Source organism: Hyperoodon ampullatus (assembly GCF_949752795.1).
Source record: "Hyperoodon ampullatus genome assembly, chromosome: 7".
In the NCBI taxonomy this organism is placed as follows: domain Eukaryota; kingdom Metazoa; phylum Chordata; class Mammalia; order Artiodactyla; family Ziphiidae; genus Hyperoodon; species Hyperoodon ampullatus.
In genome coordinates this window covers 59245115-59263857 of record NC_136920.1, presented here as the reverse complement: position 1 = coordinate 59263857, position 18743 = coordinate 59245115, and the positions used below count along the sequence as shown (strand labels likewise).

Genomic DNA, 18743 nt, shown 5'->3' with positions numbered 1-18743 from the left:
AGGTAGGCCTGGGCTCCACCCCTGCCTTACCTCCCCCTGGCTGGGTGACCCAAGGCCACAACCTCAGTTACCCAAGGGTGAAGCAGGGACGCTCACCTCTCCTGTGAGGAGTGGAGGCAACCCAGGGTGAGGGCCTGGCCCAAGGCGATGGGAGTCTGTTCCCTTCCCTGTGAGGGCAGAGGATGAAAAGGAGGCAATGCCTAGCTGTCCTCACTACCGCCCACTGTGGGCACTGCCCTACTTCAGCCCCAGTTGCCAAGGAACCACTGGCTTCCTTGCTAACCTGGATTTCTCTATTGATGGGCGGCCTTTGTCTTCCTGCCTAGGGTGCAGCCACTGCTGAGAAAGGCCTGTGTCCAGCTGTGTTTCCAGGCAACCCTAGTCCCTGGAGGCTGCAGGGAGGTCCCCAGGCCCTCAAGCCACTGGCTGGGAAACAGAAATACCTGCCCCGCACCCCCTGCTCCAGGTGGGTACCTGCTTCCCACCTCGTCTCCCCAGCCCTGCCTCACTTGGCAGGCGGCCCAGCAAGCCCTCTGAGACGCAAGCTGTTCCGCACCTCTCCCTCCCCCGCTAACCCTTCAAGGCCCTGGGGGAAATGCAGGCTTCTCAGCTTGCAGCCTAAGCTTGGTGTGACCTGGGATCTGCCCACCAACCTTTTCTCTCCCTTGCTACACCCTCCCAACCCCCCAGATTGTCAGTGTGTCTCATCAGGCACCTCCCGTGTACCAGGCTCTGCGCCAAGCATTGTACATAAATATAAGAGAATCTCATTTGTACCTCGTACCTCCCATCGAGTGTGTGCCATAACCCCCTCCACGATTTACACGTGGGGAACCTGAGGCACGGTGAATGCTTACTGAGGGCCTGCTCTGTGTCGGGCTCTGTGCTGAGCATTTAATGTGCGTTCTCTCGGCCTCACAACAGCCCTCTGAGGGATGGGGAATGGGGGTGGGGTCCACAGCACGGAGCCAGTGAAGAGCAGAGCAAGGAAGTCTGGTTCTCCCCAAGTCAGGCAAGGGCTTCAGATCCGGGTTCAATCCCCCACCCCGAGCCCAGCCTTTAGGCTTCTTTTTTTAAATTTTTTTTAACAACTTTATTGGAGTAAAATTGCTTCACAATGGTGTGTTAGTTTCTGCTGTATAACAAAGTGAATCAGTTATACATATACATCTGTTCCCATATCCCTTCCCTCTTGCGTCTCCCTCCCACCCTCCCTATCCCACCCCTCCAGGCGGTCACAAAGCACCGAGCTGATTGTCAGCCTGCTCCCTGGCCCTCTCGACCTTGGGAGAAGGTGGACCCTCTCCTGAGTGCCTTTTCTGATCCCCCTGGTTCAGCACATACCTCTTCACGTGCTGGGCACCCGGCACGGGGGCAGCACGTCAGTGGGAAAGGGGTGGGTGCGTAGCCTGGTCACACGCAGGGTGAGGACTGCACAAGTGAGGTGGTGGTTGGGGGCTTCCAGGAGGAAGTGACTTCGAGCTAAGCTCTGAAGGAAGGGTAGCTGTCAGTCGGTTGATGGGAGGGGTTTCTGGGCAGAGGAAACAGCAGGTACCAGTGCCAGGTGAGAGAGGCAAGTGTGGGGGACAGAAAGAAGCTCAGAGTGGCTGGAGTTGTGGGGAAGGACAGGGGTCAGATCTGGGTGTTCAGACGCCTAAGCTGCGGGGGGCTGACGTGGAGGCCAGGGAGGAGGCCAGGGGGCAGGCGAGGGGTGGGGTGAGCATGGAGCCGTGGGAGACCCTCGGAGGAGGCCACCGCGGAGGCAGGCGAGGCTGGAGAGGGAATGCGCGGAGATGGGGCCCCAGGCTGGGGCCGGGTGACCCCATGAGCTTCAGTTCTGGGAAAGGGGAAGCTGCTGAGGCCTGAGGAGGCCCCGGGTGGTGACACAGCTTCCTCTTTCTCTGAGGCCTCCGAGGCTGCACCTCCCTGGGGCTCTGGCACCTCCCGCTTGGGGCCCTGGTCGCAGCTTTGCTAGTTGGCTTTCTTCCAGGGAATTTCTGGTTCTAATGGTTTGGGCGTTTTTTTGGAGGGTGGGGATGGGCTGAGTGTGAGGAACCCTTCCCCCCGCCCCACGCCCCGTGAACCTGTTTTCTGGAGGCCTCCTGCTCCAGACACCAGGGCAGGGTTTTGTGGTGAGTGAGACAGACATCCCTGCCCTCGCTACTGTCTGGTGGAGGGGGGCGGGGGCAAGCAATAAACAAGTAAGCAAACAAACAGTCATAAGCCTTGGTGGGAGGTGCAGAGGGAAAGAAGGGGTGACGGAGGAAATCACATGACCTACGTCCCGCTCGTTACCTCATTTAAACCTCATGACACCCTTGCTCTGGGACATAAACATCCCCATCTTGCAGGTGAGGAAACTGAGACCCAGCAAGGTGAAGCAGGGGCTCAGGTCCCCCAGGGAGTTGGTGACCGTGGGAACAGGCCCCAGGCTGAGATTTCAGGGAGGAGTGGCCTCTAAGCTAACTTCCTTCTCTGCCCCTGGGGTCTTGAAGGGTGGTTCTCCTCTGCCAGGAGCCCTGAGGCCAGAGAAGACCACCACCACTGCGGCTGAGGGTCTGCCCATCTTTGACAGCCCTCCCCCAGGAAGCCCTCAGGAGGTGCCCCGAGGTGCAGGGCTTTGGAAGGTCACTGATTGCCCTGCCTTCTGGAAGGCAGAGGGGTGGGGATGGAGCCTTCTCAGGCTCCCCTCCCCCAGCCAAGGGGCTTGATCTGAACTTGCTTTTCAGTCAGGGTTCCAGGGCTCAGAGCATAGGTGCTGGAGGCTGAGTGGGGAGAAGGTGCAGAGAGGAGTCAGAGCAGCAGGGGTCCACGTGCGTGCAGGGGGTTCTGGGTGGAGGCCAGTGGCTGCCTGACCGGGCAGGTCCTCTGGGGGCTCAGGCTGATTGTGGGGGCCAGGGGAGCTGCTGTAAGCAGAGACTCAGGCAGCCAGACTGGAGTAAGTGCTGGTTTGGGGTAATTAGAAAGCACATAATTAGAAGGCATCAGGGCGCTAGGCAGCGAGGGTCTGTGAATGTGCCTGAGTGGGCCCTCGCTGGCTTTGAGTCTGGGCCTTTGGACCCCACTTCCCTCCTCGAAGTCTTGAGACCACAGCTCCCCGTCTGTCTGGAGGTGAGCAGCTGCACAGCCCCTCCCTGTGGGCTCAGGTCACCCAGCAGGTGCCAGTCACGGCCAGGGGTGGGACTAGGGGGGAGTCTCTCCTCGGTGGCTGTTGGGTCTCTTACTTTCCATCCCTGCCCCAGCTCTCTGGCCCACCCTGGGGATATGGACGGGTGCTGGGTCTGGGGGCTGGACAGGGCCACGGGGTCAACCTGAGGCCTTGGGGCTCGTGGTCAGGTCTGTGGGTGAGCTCCCATGAAGAACCAAGGAGGGGGCCATGGAGAGATGGGCTTGAGTAGGAACTGGGCCTGGGCAGGGGGGACACTTGTGACCATGTTGGAGGAGGGACCGTGGAGGATGGGTCAGAGGATGCCACCTGTTGGGTGCTGACTGCCAGGGTGCAGCCTTCACTCTACTCCGTGGTTGGACCTTCTGTCCCAGGTTTTCCCCTGAGCTGGCCTTGGGCCGAGAGCCACTGCCAGTGACCTGGAGAGTCCCGAGGATAGTGTGACCACTGCCCCAGCCCCTCCCCTGGGTGTAATTCAAACCCCTGGCCCGCCAAGGTCTGTGCCAGGCCAGGCCCACAGCGCAGCCGGATCAGTTTCCTCCGGCTCCTTTTCCTGGTGGGAAGTCCGGGCCACCTGTAGGCCAAGGGGCTCTCGGCTCTTCCGTGACCTGGGGTTTACTGCAGGCAGTGCTTCTCCTGCCAGGCTGGGTATCAGACAGCCCCGGGGTTCCAGGCAGGGCCCCCTCAACATGCTGGGCTTGGCTGCTCGAGGCTGCCCCTTGGGGTTCAGAGGCTGCCTGTGGCCTGTGCCTGAGGCCCTCCATATACACTCCTCCCTCACCCTCCTGAGCCTGGAGACAGGCCTCCTGGAAAGAGGTCATTGAACTCCCTTGTTCTGCCACTATCCCTTTTGTGCAATCCAAATGTTTCTTCCTGTTCTTCCAACCTCGTCCTCCTCGGGCTGGAGACTTTTCTACAGAGGAGGCCACACCCTTGAGCCTGGGGGCTCAGCCTCAGGCCCGTGCCCATCACCCTCTGTGCCCTCACATGCCTTATTTGGTTTCTTGGCACTTCCCTCCATCTGGCACGGGACACTCACTGTTCGTCTGTTGGTCGTTGGTCTCCCCTGGGGTGTGAGTTCCCTGAGGACAGGGACAGCGCCTGTCTTGTTCATACCTTTTCCCGTGCTGAGGGCAGTGCCCAGCACACAGCAGGTGCCCAAGAGAAGACAGAAGGCTTGAATGCTGGCTGCCACTCCCCACCCCTACAGGTCTGCCCGCGGCTCAAGAGATGCAGTCAGACACATCTCTGGAGAAGTCTGCCAGGCGGGACCGTGGGACCCATGGGAGGACCAGCATTGTGATGGGGTTGGGGGTGGGGGAGCTTTGGGGAAATGGAAGTCTAGAGAGGCTTCCACAACAAGAGGCCTTTGTGTTGGGCTTTGAAGTGTGACGGAAAAGGCCTTCCTTGGAGCAGAAACAGCAAGAGTGAAGGCAGAGAAGCAGGAGAGGCGGGCATGCTTGTGGGCCCCAAGGAGTTCTGAGAGGCAGGAGCCTGAGAGCTGGGGATGCAAGCGGGGAGGCCGGGCGTGGGGTCACTGTTAGCGCTCTCGTTCCTCCCACCCCCGGGGCTGAGGCTGTAGGCTTCCTTCCTCCCCTGCTCCCCTGCCCGGGCCTAGGGCAGCTGGCTGTTTATGGAAGAGGCAGGAAGCCCTTCCTCCTCTGGGAAGCTGCCCTGGGAGGCTGGCCCCAGATAGGGTGCCCCCACCTCTGCTAGGGCCTGCAGTGGACCAGAAGGCGGGGCCGGTGGGTGTAGGCCAAGCCGCCCCAGCATTCTGCCCGCCCAGCGACACCTCTCGATGTTCCTTTCCAGCCCTGTCCTGGAAGGAGGACGGCAGCTGCCTGCCTGTCCCACCTCCGTCTGAGCCTCCCCTCCATCTGCCTGAGGCTGGCGACCCACTGGGGCTTGAGGATGAAGCTGAGCCCACCGCACTGGCTCCTATCCTGCCTCCTTGTGGTGAGTTGGGGATGGGACCGTGGGGGAAGGTGAGTCCTGAGCCCTGCACTCAGGAACCTTGTGCCGCGGCGGGTGCTGGGGTTGGTTACGTGGCTCTTCTTTTGAAGAATCGAGGCAGTCTGACCCTAGGAAGCGCCTCCTGCCCCACGTGCTCCTGGTGCCCTTGGCCTCCCAGTGTTTTGCTGGAGCCGGGTCTAGGGCCTGAGGAGGTCTCTAACACCTTCCGTGTGACATTCCCTCTGCCCTGCAGGGTAGCTGGCTCTACGCTGTGCCTGCCCCAAACTGCGGCCCAGCTGGAGGACTGGGGGATCGCCCCTGCGGGCAGGATTCATGGCAGCTAGTTCACACCTGGAATAGGAAGAGAGGGAGCTCCGAGAGGAATAGGGGGAGGACACGAATGGAGAAGATCCTTCCTTTGGGCCCTGTCATGCCCTGTGTGGGTCCCAGGGTGTAAACGGGCTGGCCTTTTGTTGTGGGAACCTCACGGAGGAGGATGTGGTCCCAGAGACTCAGCCAAGGCCCCGAGGCACCATCTGCAGCCTCGGCCCCAGGGATGATGAACTGAGGCTGGTTAATGACATTTTCAGCTGTGGCGTGTGGACCAAGGCAGCAGGAAGGGGTGCGGAACCTGAGAGAGGAATTCGGAAGAATTTCCTCCTCATCATCCTGGTTAGCTAGAAGGGCATGACTCACAGACCCAGGGGCTCAAGATCCTGATCTGGCCCTGTCTGAGGCGTTTCAGCACTTTCCAGAAGCAGATGTGGTTCTCCCCTTGCCTAGGCAATGGCAATGCAGCAGGTCTGGGACAGGCAGATTTTACTTGTAGCACAAGGGATTGAGGTTAGAGAGTGTCCCCAAAGCCTGGGGGTGGCCCTGTATATTGGTGGTCCTTGTTCCTGGGGTGACTGAAAGTGGGTGGGGGGTAGGTGGCCCCAGAGATGCCATGTCCCAGTGCTTTCCGCTCCCTCAGTGTGTCCTGCCCTCTTTTCTTCCAGCTGTTGCCCTGGCCTCTGGCCACTGCCACATCAACAACCCCTTGGCCGTGCCCACCCGGCGAGGAGCCCAACCTGGTGAGCTCGCCCTGCCCATCCACCTCTCCTGGGAAGACTGTTGAGGGCCAGGGGCAGGGACCTCAGGCCTGGCTCCTGGCTTTGTTCTCACTCTTTCCCTCCTGCAGGAACCAGGGCAGGGCACATTATGCAGGTCCTGCCCCCCAGGCACCTTCTCAGCTTCCTGGGGCTCTAGCCCTTGCCAGCCGCACTCCCGCTGCAGCCCTCGAGGGAGGCTGGAGGCCCAGGTGGGCACGGCAACTCGAGACACACTATGTGGAAACTGCCAGCCTGGGTGAGCCATGGGGTGGGGTGTGGGTGTTCATGACCAGGTGACCAGGACTTGAGATTCTGGGGTCCCAGCCTCACTCACCTGAGTGGGCCGCAGTCTTCCCATCTGTGAAATGGGGTGGGTCAGGACCAGTGAGGGTACCCAGTAGGAAGGTCCAGTCTCTCTTTTTTTTTTTTAATTTTGCCTTTTAAAAAATTTATTTATTTATTTATTTATGACTGTGTTGGCCCTTCGTTTCTGTGCGAGGGCTTTCTCTAGTTGCAGCAAGTGGGGGCCACTCCTCATCGCGGTGCGCGGGCCTCTCACTATAGCAGCCTCTCTTGTTGCGGAGCACAGGCTCCAGACGCACAGGCTCAGTAATTGTGGCTCACGGGCCTAGTTGCTCCGTGGCATGTGGGATCTTCCCAGACCAGGGCTCGAACCCGTGTCCCCTGCATTGGCAGGCAGATTCTCAACCACTGTGCCACCAGGGAAGCCCCAGCCTCTCTTAAGGATAGTTTTTGGGCTTCAGTAACATCTTCCCTCCCTGCAGGTGGTTTGCCCTGTCAGAGGTCCCCCATGTTCCCTGTCAGCTGTGCTCCTGGACACCCCTGGGTCCTCGTGGCTGTTACGGTGAGTGGCAGGTGGTGGCTAGGACTGGCGTTGTATGTGTGGGGAGGGGTCTGGCGAGCTTGAGCCCAAGGGCCCCGCAGTGTCCGTCTGGAGCAGTGGGGTCCTCACTCCCCTAGCCCAGGGGAGGGTGTGCAGCCACAGGATGTCCAGCAGGTCCACTGGCTGTGTCTTCTCACCCCATTTTTGAGTGGCAGAGACTGTCCAGCAGGTAGCTGCCACAGCTTGGGGCTCACATCCCAACCGGTCTCCTGTCCTAATCCCCTTGAAACAACCCACGTAGCTGAGTGTGAGCACATACGCTTACACACATGCACCTCCTCTCACCTGTTGAGTTGGTCATCTTCTGAGGCACCTAACTCGTGGGTCAGGCTGTGGGGAGGCAGGATCTGGTGTCGCTGTGCCCAGGCATGTGCACCGTTGCCTTTTTTTTTTTTTTTTTGTGGTACACGGGCCTCTCACTGTTGTGGACTCTCCCGTTGCGGAGCACAGGCTCCGGATGCGCTGGCTCATGGGCCCAGCCGCTCTGCGGCATGTGGGATCTTCCTGGACCGGGGCACGAACCTGTGTCCCCTGCATTGGCAGGCGGACTCTGAACCACTGTGCCACCAGGGAAGCCCACCGTTGCCTTTTGTTCACCCCTGTGACTCATCATGAGGGGTGGACAGAGGCCTCAGAGTCTGGCCGTCCTGAGGGCTGAGGAGGCCTTGCTCAGGCTGGCTGACTGGTCAGATGGCCAAAAAGGAGGGTGTGAGTTGCCCTTTACTTCCCCACCATGGTGGAGAGTGGGTGCTCTGGACATGCCGGTACCACCCAGCGCCCCGACCCCTGCCCACAGTAACCCGGGCCCTGGGCCTCTCTGAGTGTGTTTCTCTCTGCCTCTGTCTTTCCTCCATGCCTCCATCCTCCGTGTTGCTCAGAGCGGGGGCGACGGGCCCGACGTGGCGTGGAGGTGGCAGCAGGGGCGAGCGGTGCAGGGGAGACGCGGCAGCCTGGGAACAGCACGCGGGCGGGCAGCCCCGAGGAGACGGCTGCCCAGTACGCGGTTATTGCCATTGTGCCCATCTTCTGCCTCATGGGGCTGCTAGGCATCCTGGTGTGTAACCTGCTCAAGCGGAAGGGCTACCACTGCACGGCCCACAAGGAGGTCGGGCCTGGCCCTGGAGGCGGAGGCAGCGGTGAGGCCCAGCCTGGGGCTGGGTGGGGAGGCCAGAGGGCGCAGGCTGAGAACCTACTTGGTCTGGAGAGTCTGACATGGAGAGGCCTGCAGAGGGCTAATCAGGAGAGTTTCCTGGAGGTGCCGCACGTGGGCCGCAGAGGAGACACTGCGGACTGGCAAAGTGGAAGGAAGGGTGAGGCGGCCCGAGGTGGCAACTGGGACAGAGCAGAGGCAGAGCGGAGGTCAAGTGGCTTCAGTGGGATTCCCTCCCTGTGTGAGGCCCTACCCAGCTGTAAGGGCCTGGACGCCTCAGGGGCTGCAGTTGTGTGTGTGGTTCAAGGGTTGGACTGCTTTCTGGGTACTCAGGGTGACCTCCGACCTCTGGCCTGAAGGGCTGGCAGGGCAGCTGTCCTGGACAGGAACCATGAGAGGCTCAGGTTTCAGCTCCAGGCTGTGGTTTGAGTTACGAGCCCTGGACCCAGAGGGAGAGACATGTTCCTCCTGCCCCTACCCCAGGGCCCTGGGTCCCTTTTCTTCTTCCCCTTACCCCCCCGCTCTGTCCCCCGAGGGCCAGTAGGGCCGGGATCCCACATGCACATAACACTGCTCACAGAAATTGGGAGCCAAGTCAAGATAGAATGGTGCCTGCCATGCCAGCACCCTTTTCAACCTCTGACACTGCAGTCTGCAGCGGGCAGGAGGGGGACAGGCGCTTTAGGCAGGCAGGAAAGTGGCAACTCAGGCCATTTTGCCTGGAACTGCACTTGTTTTCCTGGCCTAGGACTCAACCTTTAACTGTTGGCTGTTGCCTGGGTGCGAGCCCTAGGAGTTCTGTTTGCTGCTGGCCCAGGAATGATTGCATGGCCCATTCTCATGCCCTTGAGGTTCGGGTCCTCAGTTAGTTATACCGACAGGGCAGTCAGTATGCACCGAGGTGATAGGCCTGGGATGGCAGAGTTTGCCGGGGCTGTTGGAGGTTCTGGGCAGAGAGGCAGCCCACAGCTCCCTGAGGCTAAAGAGAGGAGAGGGCAGGCCCTGGGAGAGGCTGGTTCCCTCATCCCACACGCTCTGCAGGGACGGTGGAGTTCAGATGGCCCTGAAACCGCTAAGCCCCTGATGCTGCTGGGTGCAGGGAGCAGTGATGCTGAGTAAGTAGTGAAGGTGATAATGGGCTCAGAATCAGAGCTGAGGCCCTTAGGTACGCATAGAGCCAGGCCAGGGGTGCCCTCTGCTGCCATGTCCTGGTGTAGCCTGTGAGTCCAGAGTGTCCCCCTGCCTCCTTCCCTAGGGTCATGGTCCTCTGTTCTTCCCCAGGGGTCAACCCTGCCTACCATACTGAGGATGCCAATGAGGACACCATTGGGGTCCTGGTGCGCCTGATCACAGAGAAGAAAGGTGAGGGGGGAGGTCTGACCCCATCCCTCCCAGAGCTCTGCTCTGCCCCTCCCGCCGGGATCCCTCAGGCCAGCGTGCCCCCCTCTGACCACTGTGGCTCATGGTGCTGCCGCCTCTCTGCCTGCTCTTGCCTGGTGAGAGGTGGAGGAAAAGGCACACGGCCTGGGCCAGGGAGGGGGTGGCAGGTAGGTAGGGGGATTTGTGCTGGGGCAGGAGGTTGGGGGGAGCGTCCTTCACGGCCCAGAGCCGGGTTCTGACTACAGCTGCCCACAGAGAATGCGGCGGCCCTGGAGGAGCTGCTGAAGGAGTATCACAGCAAACAGCTGGCACAGACCAGCCACAGGCCTCTGCCCAGGTGAGTGGGCAAGGAGGGCCCCAAACCACAGGTAATCAGCCTGCCTCCTGGGGACTCACCACTTGGGTATGTTGCCCCTCCTGTCACCCCGCTTCCCTACCTCCTGGGGTCTCCTGGGCCTGCCCTGCCCCAGTGACCACTCCCACCTGTCTTCCACAGGCTGCCGCCGGGCCCACCCAGCATGCCGCACGTCTGCCTGCATCGCCACCACCTCCACACTGTGCAGGGCCTGGCCTCACTCTCTGGCCCCTGCTGCTCCCGTTGTAGCCAGAAGTGGCCCGAGGTGCTGCTGTCCCCCGAGGCTGCAGCTGCCACCACTCCTACTCCCAGACTCCTGCCCAACCCAGCCAGGGCGCCCAAGGTCGGGGCCAAGGCAGGACGCCAGGGCGAGATCACCATCTTGTCTGTGGGCAGGTGAGGAGGGCATAGACACAGCAGGGTGCCACGACGTGACATGACAGCTCTGGGGGAGGCAGGGCCCTAGCCTGATCCATGAACAGTGGGTTCAGTGGTGGCCTCACCCTTCCTGGCCTCAGTGGGCCTCTTTGCAGTGGGGGCGGCCAGGGAAAAGCCAGGTCTTCCTAGCTACGCTCTCTCACATGGAGTCCTTGGGCCCCCAGGGCAGGGTCATAGTGCCCCCCCATCACACCTGCGCCGCCTTAGGCTAAGAGCCTGTCCACCTGCAGCCTAATGTCGGGAGGCGCTGGGAGCTTGTCAGTGGGTGGGAAGACGTGGGGAGGGCTCATGCTCTGACCCATGAACTTGCTGTGTGACCCTGGCGGGTGCTGCGCCCTCCACACCTGGGGTCCCCCCTCTAATGGAGGATGACCGCACTACTTCTCCTCACAGGTTCCGTGTGGCCCGAATTCCTGAGCAGCGGACGAGTTCGGTGGCCTCGGAGGTGAAGACCATCACGGAGGCCGGGCCCTCAGTGGGTGATCTCCCTGACTCCCCACGACGTGGCCTCTCTAGTGAGCAGCGGGTACTGCTGGGAAGTGGTGGAAGCCACCCTAAATGGCTGAAGCCCCCAGCAGAGAACAAGGCCGAGGTGAGGACCAGAGGGGAAAGGTGTCTGTTGGCACCTGTGCCAACCCCGACTCCAGATGGGGCAGGCAGGGGTGGAGGTACAGAAGGCTACTGCCTCCTGGGGACTCACCACTTGGGTATGTTGCCCCTTCTGTCACCCCGCTTCCCCTTCACTACCTCCTGGGGTCTCCTGGGCCCTAGTTTGGGGCCCTCCTTGCCCACCTGCCCACTCACCTGGGCAGAGGCCTGTGGCTGGTCTGCGCCAGCTGTTTGCTGTGATACTCCTTCTTGGAGTCCAGAAGCCCCCTGACAGCTCTGACCCCTCACCCCTGTCCCCCAGGAGAACTGCTATGTGGTCCGGCTGAGTGAGAGCAACCTGGTCATCTGAGGGGCTGTCTCGTCTGAGGATACTGCAGCCCTGCCCTGGGAGGTTCCGAAGGCTTCCTGGAGGAGGTAGAGCTGCAGCTGAGCCAGTGAGGATCCAGAATGGCCCAGCAGACAGACAGACAGCCAAGGCCAAGGCCTGGAGGTGGGAGCGTCCACCCCAGTGAGGAGGCAGGCCAGCTGGCCGGCGGGTGCTATGTGCAGGAGCAGGTTGAGAGCCCCTCCCGTCCCTGCCGCCCATGTCCTTCCCTGCAGGATGTCCCTGACGCTGTGCCCTGCCCTGGCTGGATCCTAGGAGCCCACAGGGTCCTCTGCACCGCCGGGTGGCTAGGCCTCAGTGGTGGGGAGGGGCCCTCTACCTGGCCCCCCTGGCCCCACGCCTTAGTGATGAGCCACCCCTTGCCTCTGTAGAGGGGACCTCCCCTTCCTTTCTGACAGGTCCTGCAAAGGGAGGGGTCAACAAAAAGCCATGAGCTAGGAACCGAGTTCCTGGGTTCTAATCCTGGGCAAGCCCCTGGCCATTACTGGGTCCCAATTCTTCTGACTGTGAAGTGGGGAGAGAGTGGCGTCTCGGTGCCCAGGGCCTTCCAGCATCTTGCAGGCTCTGGGCTGGGTCGTGTAGATGGAGAGCTTGACCCCTTGCCACCCCTCCCACTAGTAGTTTTATCTGGCCCCGTTTTTGCTGCTTCAGGGCCACCACCTTCAAGGCTCCTATGGGGCTGCCCATCCATGGCTCTGCCTACAGAAGGGGCATAATGCACGTGCCTGCCCCTGACCCTGCTGTTTTTATTGAAATTGAAAAAACAGACTTGACCTGGGCAGGGCTGTGGTACAGAGCCCCAACCTGCCCAGCCACCCACAAGATCTCAGGCGCTTTGGAGGGTAAGGGGTGAGGCCTCTGGCCTCGGTGGTTTCTGTGTCCCCGTGGTGTTGGTGTGTCTGTCCCCTGGCCTGGGCAGTGCGGGCGACTGCCCAGCCCGCGTCTCCACTCTGGCTCAGCAACCTCGTTATTTATGTGGGGCTGTGCAGGCACGGGCCCACTGCTGTCCCCGTTTCTCTTATTTATTGAAACTTCGCTGTTGTCCCACCCTTGTGTCTCCACGCCCATCCATTTGTTGAATAATAAAAGGTGGGAAAGTAGTGTCATGAGGCGTTTCTTTTTCCCTGTGCCTCTTCTCAGGTCTGCCCATTCAGTGAATAGTTCTGTGTCGGGCTCCGTGTGTGGGACAGGCCATCCCTCCCCTGGCAGCGCCTGCTGTTTGGCAGGTGGACACCAGGCAGCAGCTGAAGTGGGGCCGGAGGAGGCCTCTCAGGTCACCTGGTTCTCACTGAAGGCCCTAGAAGCAGTGCTGTCCAACGGAAATAGAGTGTGCCACGTATGTAATTAAAAATTTTCTAATAGCCACATTTTAAAAAGTAAAAAGGAACAAGTGAACTTATTTTAAATGATATCGACAACGTATTTTACTTAAACTAGTATATCTAAAATGCTTTCAATATGAAATCAGTATAAAAATTATGAATGAACCATTTTTTTTGCTTTGAAATGTGGTATGTAAAATACACTTAAAGCACATCTTAATATGAAGTAGCGTATTTCAAGGGCTTGATAACCACATGTGGCTAGTGGCTCCTGTATTGGACAGCACAGCTCTAGAGGAAGTGGAGCCTGGCAAATGGATGGGGTAAGTAAGGCATATTGAGGGCTGGAGAATGTGGGAAGGGGAGCTGTGTTCCACAGAGGGAACAGCATGTACAAAGGCCGGACGGCAATGAAAATATGAGGAGCCGGAGAAGCTGCAAGTACAGAGTGACTGAGGTGTGAAGGTTGGGCTGGGGGTGGCAGCAGAAGGCAGCCACATGGGCTCTTGGAAGCCATTGGCCCTATGCCAGGGATGCCCAAGGAGCCTCTAGAGCATTCAGGAAGGGGAAAAAGTATGACTGGCCAGCTCATTCCTGACCACTGTGGAGGGTGGAGGAGCTGTGGGAGCAGGGATCCACAGGAGGCTGTTGCAGCCATCCAGACAAGAGACGGAGAAGCAGGGCTTTGCGGGGGCGATGGAAAGACTCCTGGGACAGAGGACAGAACTGCTAGGGCTTGGTGCCGGGATGTGGCTCACGGGATTAGGGCCAGCTGGGTGGGGAGCAGTGATGCAGACCCACGGGATGTCCTGAGGCACCTGCGCGTGAAGGCCCGCGGCGCTCGAGGGACAGACCTGGCCTACGATACCTGGAAGCACTCAGATGGGCATTTGCACCAGGACTGGACTAGGCGGGAGCACGTTCCAGGGAGAGAGCTCAGGGAAGACCCAGAAAGGTGGGAAGGAAAGAAAGCAAGCAGGAGAGTGCAGCGTCCTGGAAGCCAGGGAAGGACGAGAGTGTGGGGAGCAGGGTGGGTCACAAGGCCAGGCGCTGCTGCAGGGTCAGGACTAGCGTCCCCTGGCTAGCTGACACAGGGACGTGGCGAGAGCAGAGTCAGGTCCCAGTGGGCTGGGCTTTTCTGCAGAAGCCTGACTGTGCCAGCTAATAGCTGGTGGGCCCTCAGGCTCCAGGGAGAGGGTTTTTAGTTAATTCCAGGTTCTTTTGGTGTTTGGTACGGTTTTAAAAGACGGAGGGTCTTCCCTGGTGGTCCAGTGGTTAAGACTCTGCACATCCACTGCAGGGGGAGCAGGTTCAATCCCTGGTTGAGGAACTAAGGATCCCCCGCCACATGCCGTGTGGTGTGGCCAAAAAAGAAAAAAAAAATGATGGAAGGAAAGGACGTATTTCAACACTAATGGGAAAGAGGCCCAAGGAGAGGCTGAAGAACCAAAAAGTGATGGTTCATGGAACATGGGGAGGTGTGGAAAGGGACACCCTGCGGGAGGCCCAGGCTTCACACAGGGCAGAAGCCATGGCAAGGGGCCAGCCTAGCAGCTTCAGAGAAAAATCCCCGCCTGAGGGGAGGCTGAGCTTTGAGATTCGACCTCTCCCTTCCTCTCACCTCTCTTAGGGCACAGGCTTCTCTCTCTGGGGCTTCTCAGGTGGGCAGGGAAGGGAGGGCACCTCTGAGGACCCAGGAGGCAAAGCATCACCTGTTCTAGGAGAGGGGAGGGAAGGAGACAGGCTGGACAACAAGAGGAATTTTCTGGAGCAAACAAAGGTTGCCAAAGTCTAGAACGGTGTCTGTTGTAGGGGACCAGTGGGCATCACCAGTGCACCCCAGGGAACGCCGTGGTGCGACTGGTCTCCCTACTCGCCAGCTGTTCAGCTGCACCTCAGGGTGTGGCTTCTCAAACTTGGCTGTCCCCTCAGCCAACCAACCCCACTTCACCGAGGACTTGTGTGACACACTGAGATGAGGACGAGACAGTGCCCTGGGGGAGAGGGGTGGGAGGCTGAGCCCTCCCACCCTCTGGCCTCCTTTCCCAGGGGGAAGTTGGACTCTGGTCTCTGGATGCCCTCTTACCTGGGGTGAGGCACATACAGATGCCAGCGACGGTGGAGGCTGAGGCCGGGTCTGGGCTTCCCGGGTTAGGTAACGCACACCCCATCTCAGTGCTGGGCCCTGGGGTAATAAGCACTGCTCCCCTCCAGACCACTCCCACCACCCCAATTTCTTGCTTGCTGGAAGGTAAGAGAAGGAATAGCCCTGGCCTCAGTCTCTTGTCCCTGGAGGATATTGAGGCCAGCTCCCAAGAGTGGGATGAGGAGCTGAGGGATCAGGTAGGGGTGTGTCTGATACCCTTGGCTTTTAGGGCCCCCACCCTCACGTGGAAGCTTTCTTGGCTCTAAATCCTGCTCTTGAGCTCAAGGTATGCCCAGGCTGTTGGCAGGGCTGGGAGCTGGAGGACACGGTGGGGCCCTGGGCCAACCACTGAGGACAGTTCTGAGAGTGCCCTCTCTCACTCCACAACCCCTCCCCCATGGGCCAGAATGGTGGGTGCTGGGGCCCCGGTCTCTGCCTTCCACCTGCTCCTGGCCCCCAGCCCTGCCACTGACCTGGAGCTGAGTCCCTGGGGAAAATCCCCTTCCTGTGCAGGGGAAGAGAGCCCAGCAAGGCCCTCCCCTACCACACCCGACAGAGCTTTCTGCCATCACAAGGGAGGGAGAATAAGTTTCATGTCAGGTGAGGACAGGAGAGGAAACTGGGGAAGGCACTATGGAGGCCCAGGGTACGGTTTGGTGGAAAGGGCTCGAGAGTCAAGAGTCCTGAGTGTTAGCTACAGCCAGGTCACTTAACCTCTTTGGGCCTCAAGTACTCTCTCCATTTGAGGAAGCTGAATACTCGGAGGCTGGGAGAGCGTGGACTGCAGGAGCCAGGCCCTAGGATGGGATGGTGGCTGTGATAACCAGGGAGAGAAGCCCAGGCCTGGACTAGGGCAGTGGCTTCGCCCAGGAGGGCGACGAGAGAGAGATGTTTAGGATGTAAATAAAACTGACAGCACTTGATGACCATTTGGATGGAGACCATAGGACTGCCTTGAACTGTCCTTCTGGGACTACAAACCACACTAAGCCCTTCCCTTGGTTTCCCACCTGACTAATTTACCCTTGAAGTGAGTACAGGCATTGCCTCCTCCAGGGTGGGCAGGAGAATGTGGGGCTTGGGGCTTGGGGCTTGGTGCCTGGGCTTTGGAGCCAGACCAAGTATAAGTAAGTTCCAACTCCGCCCCTCACTAGCTCTGTAACCTTGGCCGAGGTACTTACTTAACCCTCCTTAGCTGCCCCCTACCAAGGACAGGGCTAACAACAGGGCTCACCTCCCATCCTGCTGTGAGGATTATGAGTTCCGAAGCATAAAGCACAGTGCCGGCCACACGGTGGGCACTCGGTATCACACACCTTAGTCCAGGTGCCGACGGCCGCTTCCCAGGCCCAACTGTGAGTCCCAGGGCCTCCCCGGAGATGCAGCGTAGGTGTTACCTGACTGGTGAAAACAAGTTTAGGATCAACTTGGGGAGAAGCCCAGGGGACTCTCACTGGCCCAGGAGGTGTCTGTGTCCCCCTCCCCCAAGAACCACCAGTCTGGTCACCCCAGACTTTTTTTGGAAATTTTTTTAATAGTTATTGAATGTTCTACAGCTTACAGTAAATATCATAGTTACAAATTCTTGGCTTCAATCTTTCAGAGTGATCACTATCTGATCTTCAAAACAAAACGAAACAAAAAGAATCCAAAACAACAAAACAAAACCAGATTTACACTTCATACACACAAGCGAGGCCATGGGGCTTTCCAATCTTTACACTCCAGGCTGTGTTTTGAAAACACCTATAAGTTCTTTGATCAAACTACTTGGAAGACACTGGTCAAAGGTTTATTATTATTATTTTAAATGTTTTTCTTTTTAAAATGTGAGTTCCAATAAAATTTAAAAATTAGATTCCAACCTGTAGATTAAAATGAATTAAAAAATACAAAATCATATACAACGCTCTCTCACAGGGATGGTACATGTCACGAGAACAAGTTTTCTCTGTCGTGTGACATGAACAGGGATGCAGATACCTTTTAGTCAGGAGATGGGAACAGGCCCTTGGGCCTTTAAAGGTCACTACAGACAACTCCACATTGCTAGAGGCCTGGCCTTACATCCCCTTGGGTAAGGAAGAGCTGGAGTCCCACCACAGATCCAGGTAATCTGTCTGACCCAAGAAGGTGGTCTTTGGGCAGTCCCACTCTTTCCCTGACTCTCAGGCATGAGGAGGAAGGCTGGAGCCTGGAGATGCTGGTCTTGCTGGGGTCAGGCCCAAAGATGACTTCACCCATTTGAGTCCTATGGGCTGGTACTTATCAGCAAAGCTGTTATATCTGTTCTCCTCAGAAAGGAAAATACCCCCTCTACCAGGAGCTGGACTGGGTACAGGGCCTCACTGCCACAGCAAGAATACCCAGGGACTACACATGCAGCCACAGGGAAGCAAGAGTTCTAGTTTCCCTTTCTGGCTCTGTGACAACCAACCCCAATCACCTGGCCACTGGGCTGGACTCAACAGCACGCAAGATAGAAAATACCCATTGGAGAAAGTGAGGGAGTGAGACCCAAGTCTGGCTCAGGCAAGGTTGGTTATGGAATGTTGAAACTGGCCTGTCAGGAATTTTAAAGGCTGGGCCCTAGAGCCACGTAATGCCTAATTTCAGAAACAAGTTGTCTAGGAGAAGGGAACATGGACAGGTAAAGGACAAATCCTGTCACCAGCCTGGCACACCCATAGTAGGCTGAGCTCTCAGAGGCTCAGGTGTGGAATTCGATGTTAGCCTGGCTGGGTCTCCTCTGCTGTGATCCTGGATCACAGGATCTGGCCTGGATTCCCCTGGGGCTGGACACCGGTATGGAGCCTCCTCCTCACCTGCCCCCTCCACTGCCCAACCCGCCCCCTCCGGATTCCCAAGCTTGGCAAGCAGCTGGGGACCACATATCCTACAGTGATGTGGAATATAGGATGGAAAAGCAGAGCTTCCACATACTTTCACTCAACAGCAATTGAGGAGAAAATGCCATGGTGACATCTAAATGACTGCTCCAACCACAGTGCTGGGACCAAGAGCACTCCAAGACCCATGCCCTCTAGGCCCTCCCTCTCTGGCCACAGAGCAGAGCTGAGGATCTGATATGCAGGGCTCCAGGCCTGACTCAGCCAGAGTCCTGTCTGTACAATGAGGACACCAGAACTTGGTGACCAGAGGATCTGCACTACTTTTATGCTCCATGTGATTCATTTCTGAAGCCTACTCAGAACAAAGCCAGCCTCTCCGAAGAAGCACTCCCAGATCTCTGGGAGTGGGATACCTCAAACTTGGAACACTTTGGGTGCCCAAGGGTAAGAGTTGGGATAAGGAGAAAGGACTGCACAGTGTCTCTCTAGATCCTGGTCCTCACCCATGGGAAAAACAAGCCCAGAGACTTGAGTCAGATGTGCTTTTGGCCATTCAGGGCTACACCAGGTCTCCTGGAAGTGCCAACTCGCCGGGTCTGGACAGTGGGCAGGCTCTCCAAGGTTAGAAAGTAAGGGTATGCAGGCTTCCCAGGGACATGGGTCTTTCAACGGACAGGTGCCTGGGGCTGCCCTTGAACATGTCTTCAGTCCTGGGCCTCATGACCCCAAAATGTTTTGCTCAAGTTAGGCCTTTTCTTGCAAATTCTCATCCTCTAGGTGCTACCATCTGGATATGCCTCTGGGTTCCCAGGGCTCCTCATAAAAATCTGCTCAGCTGGGAGGACTAAGCTCCCCAGGTTTCCGTGGGGTCTTTCTCTGTTTGGGGGCAGACAGGTAGCCCATCCCTTCTGCATGCCTGCCACCCAGACCCAGCAGGTGCCAGCAGAAAGAGCAGAAGGTCTGAAGAGTTCAAATCTTGGCTCTTTCTCTTA

The 18743-nt window shown here is 58.4% G+C and overlaps 1 protein-coding gene across 1 annotated transcript; it reads left to right on the top strand.

Moving 5' to 3' along the window:
- Positions 1-3013: 3013 nt before the first annotated feature.
- On the top strand, positions 3014-11395 carry RELT (RELT TNF receptor; the record flags this gene model as incomplete). Its single annotated transcript, XM_079708347.1, is given in 13 exon segments — positions 3014-3065; positions 3068-3111; positions 5053-5067; positions 5069-5122; positions 6118-6192; positions 6300-6466; positions 6996-7075; positions 7993-8250; positions 9546-9626; positions 9900-9981; positions 10141-10395; positions 10831-11029; positions 11348-11395. Coding segments are annotated over 13 exon segments (1410 nt in total).
- Between the last annotated feature and the right edge of the window lie 7348 nt (positions 11396-18743).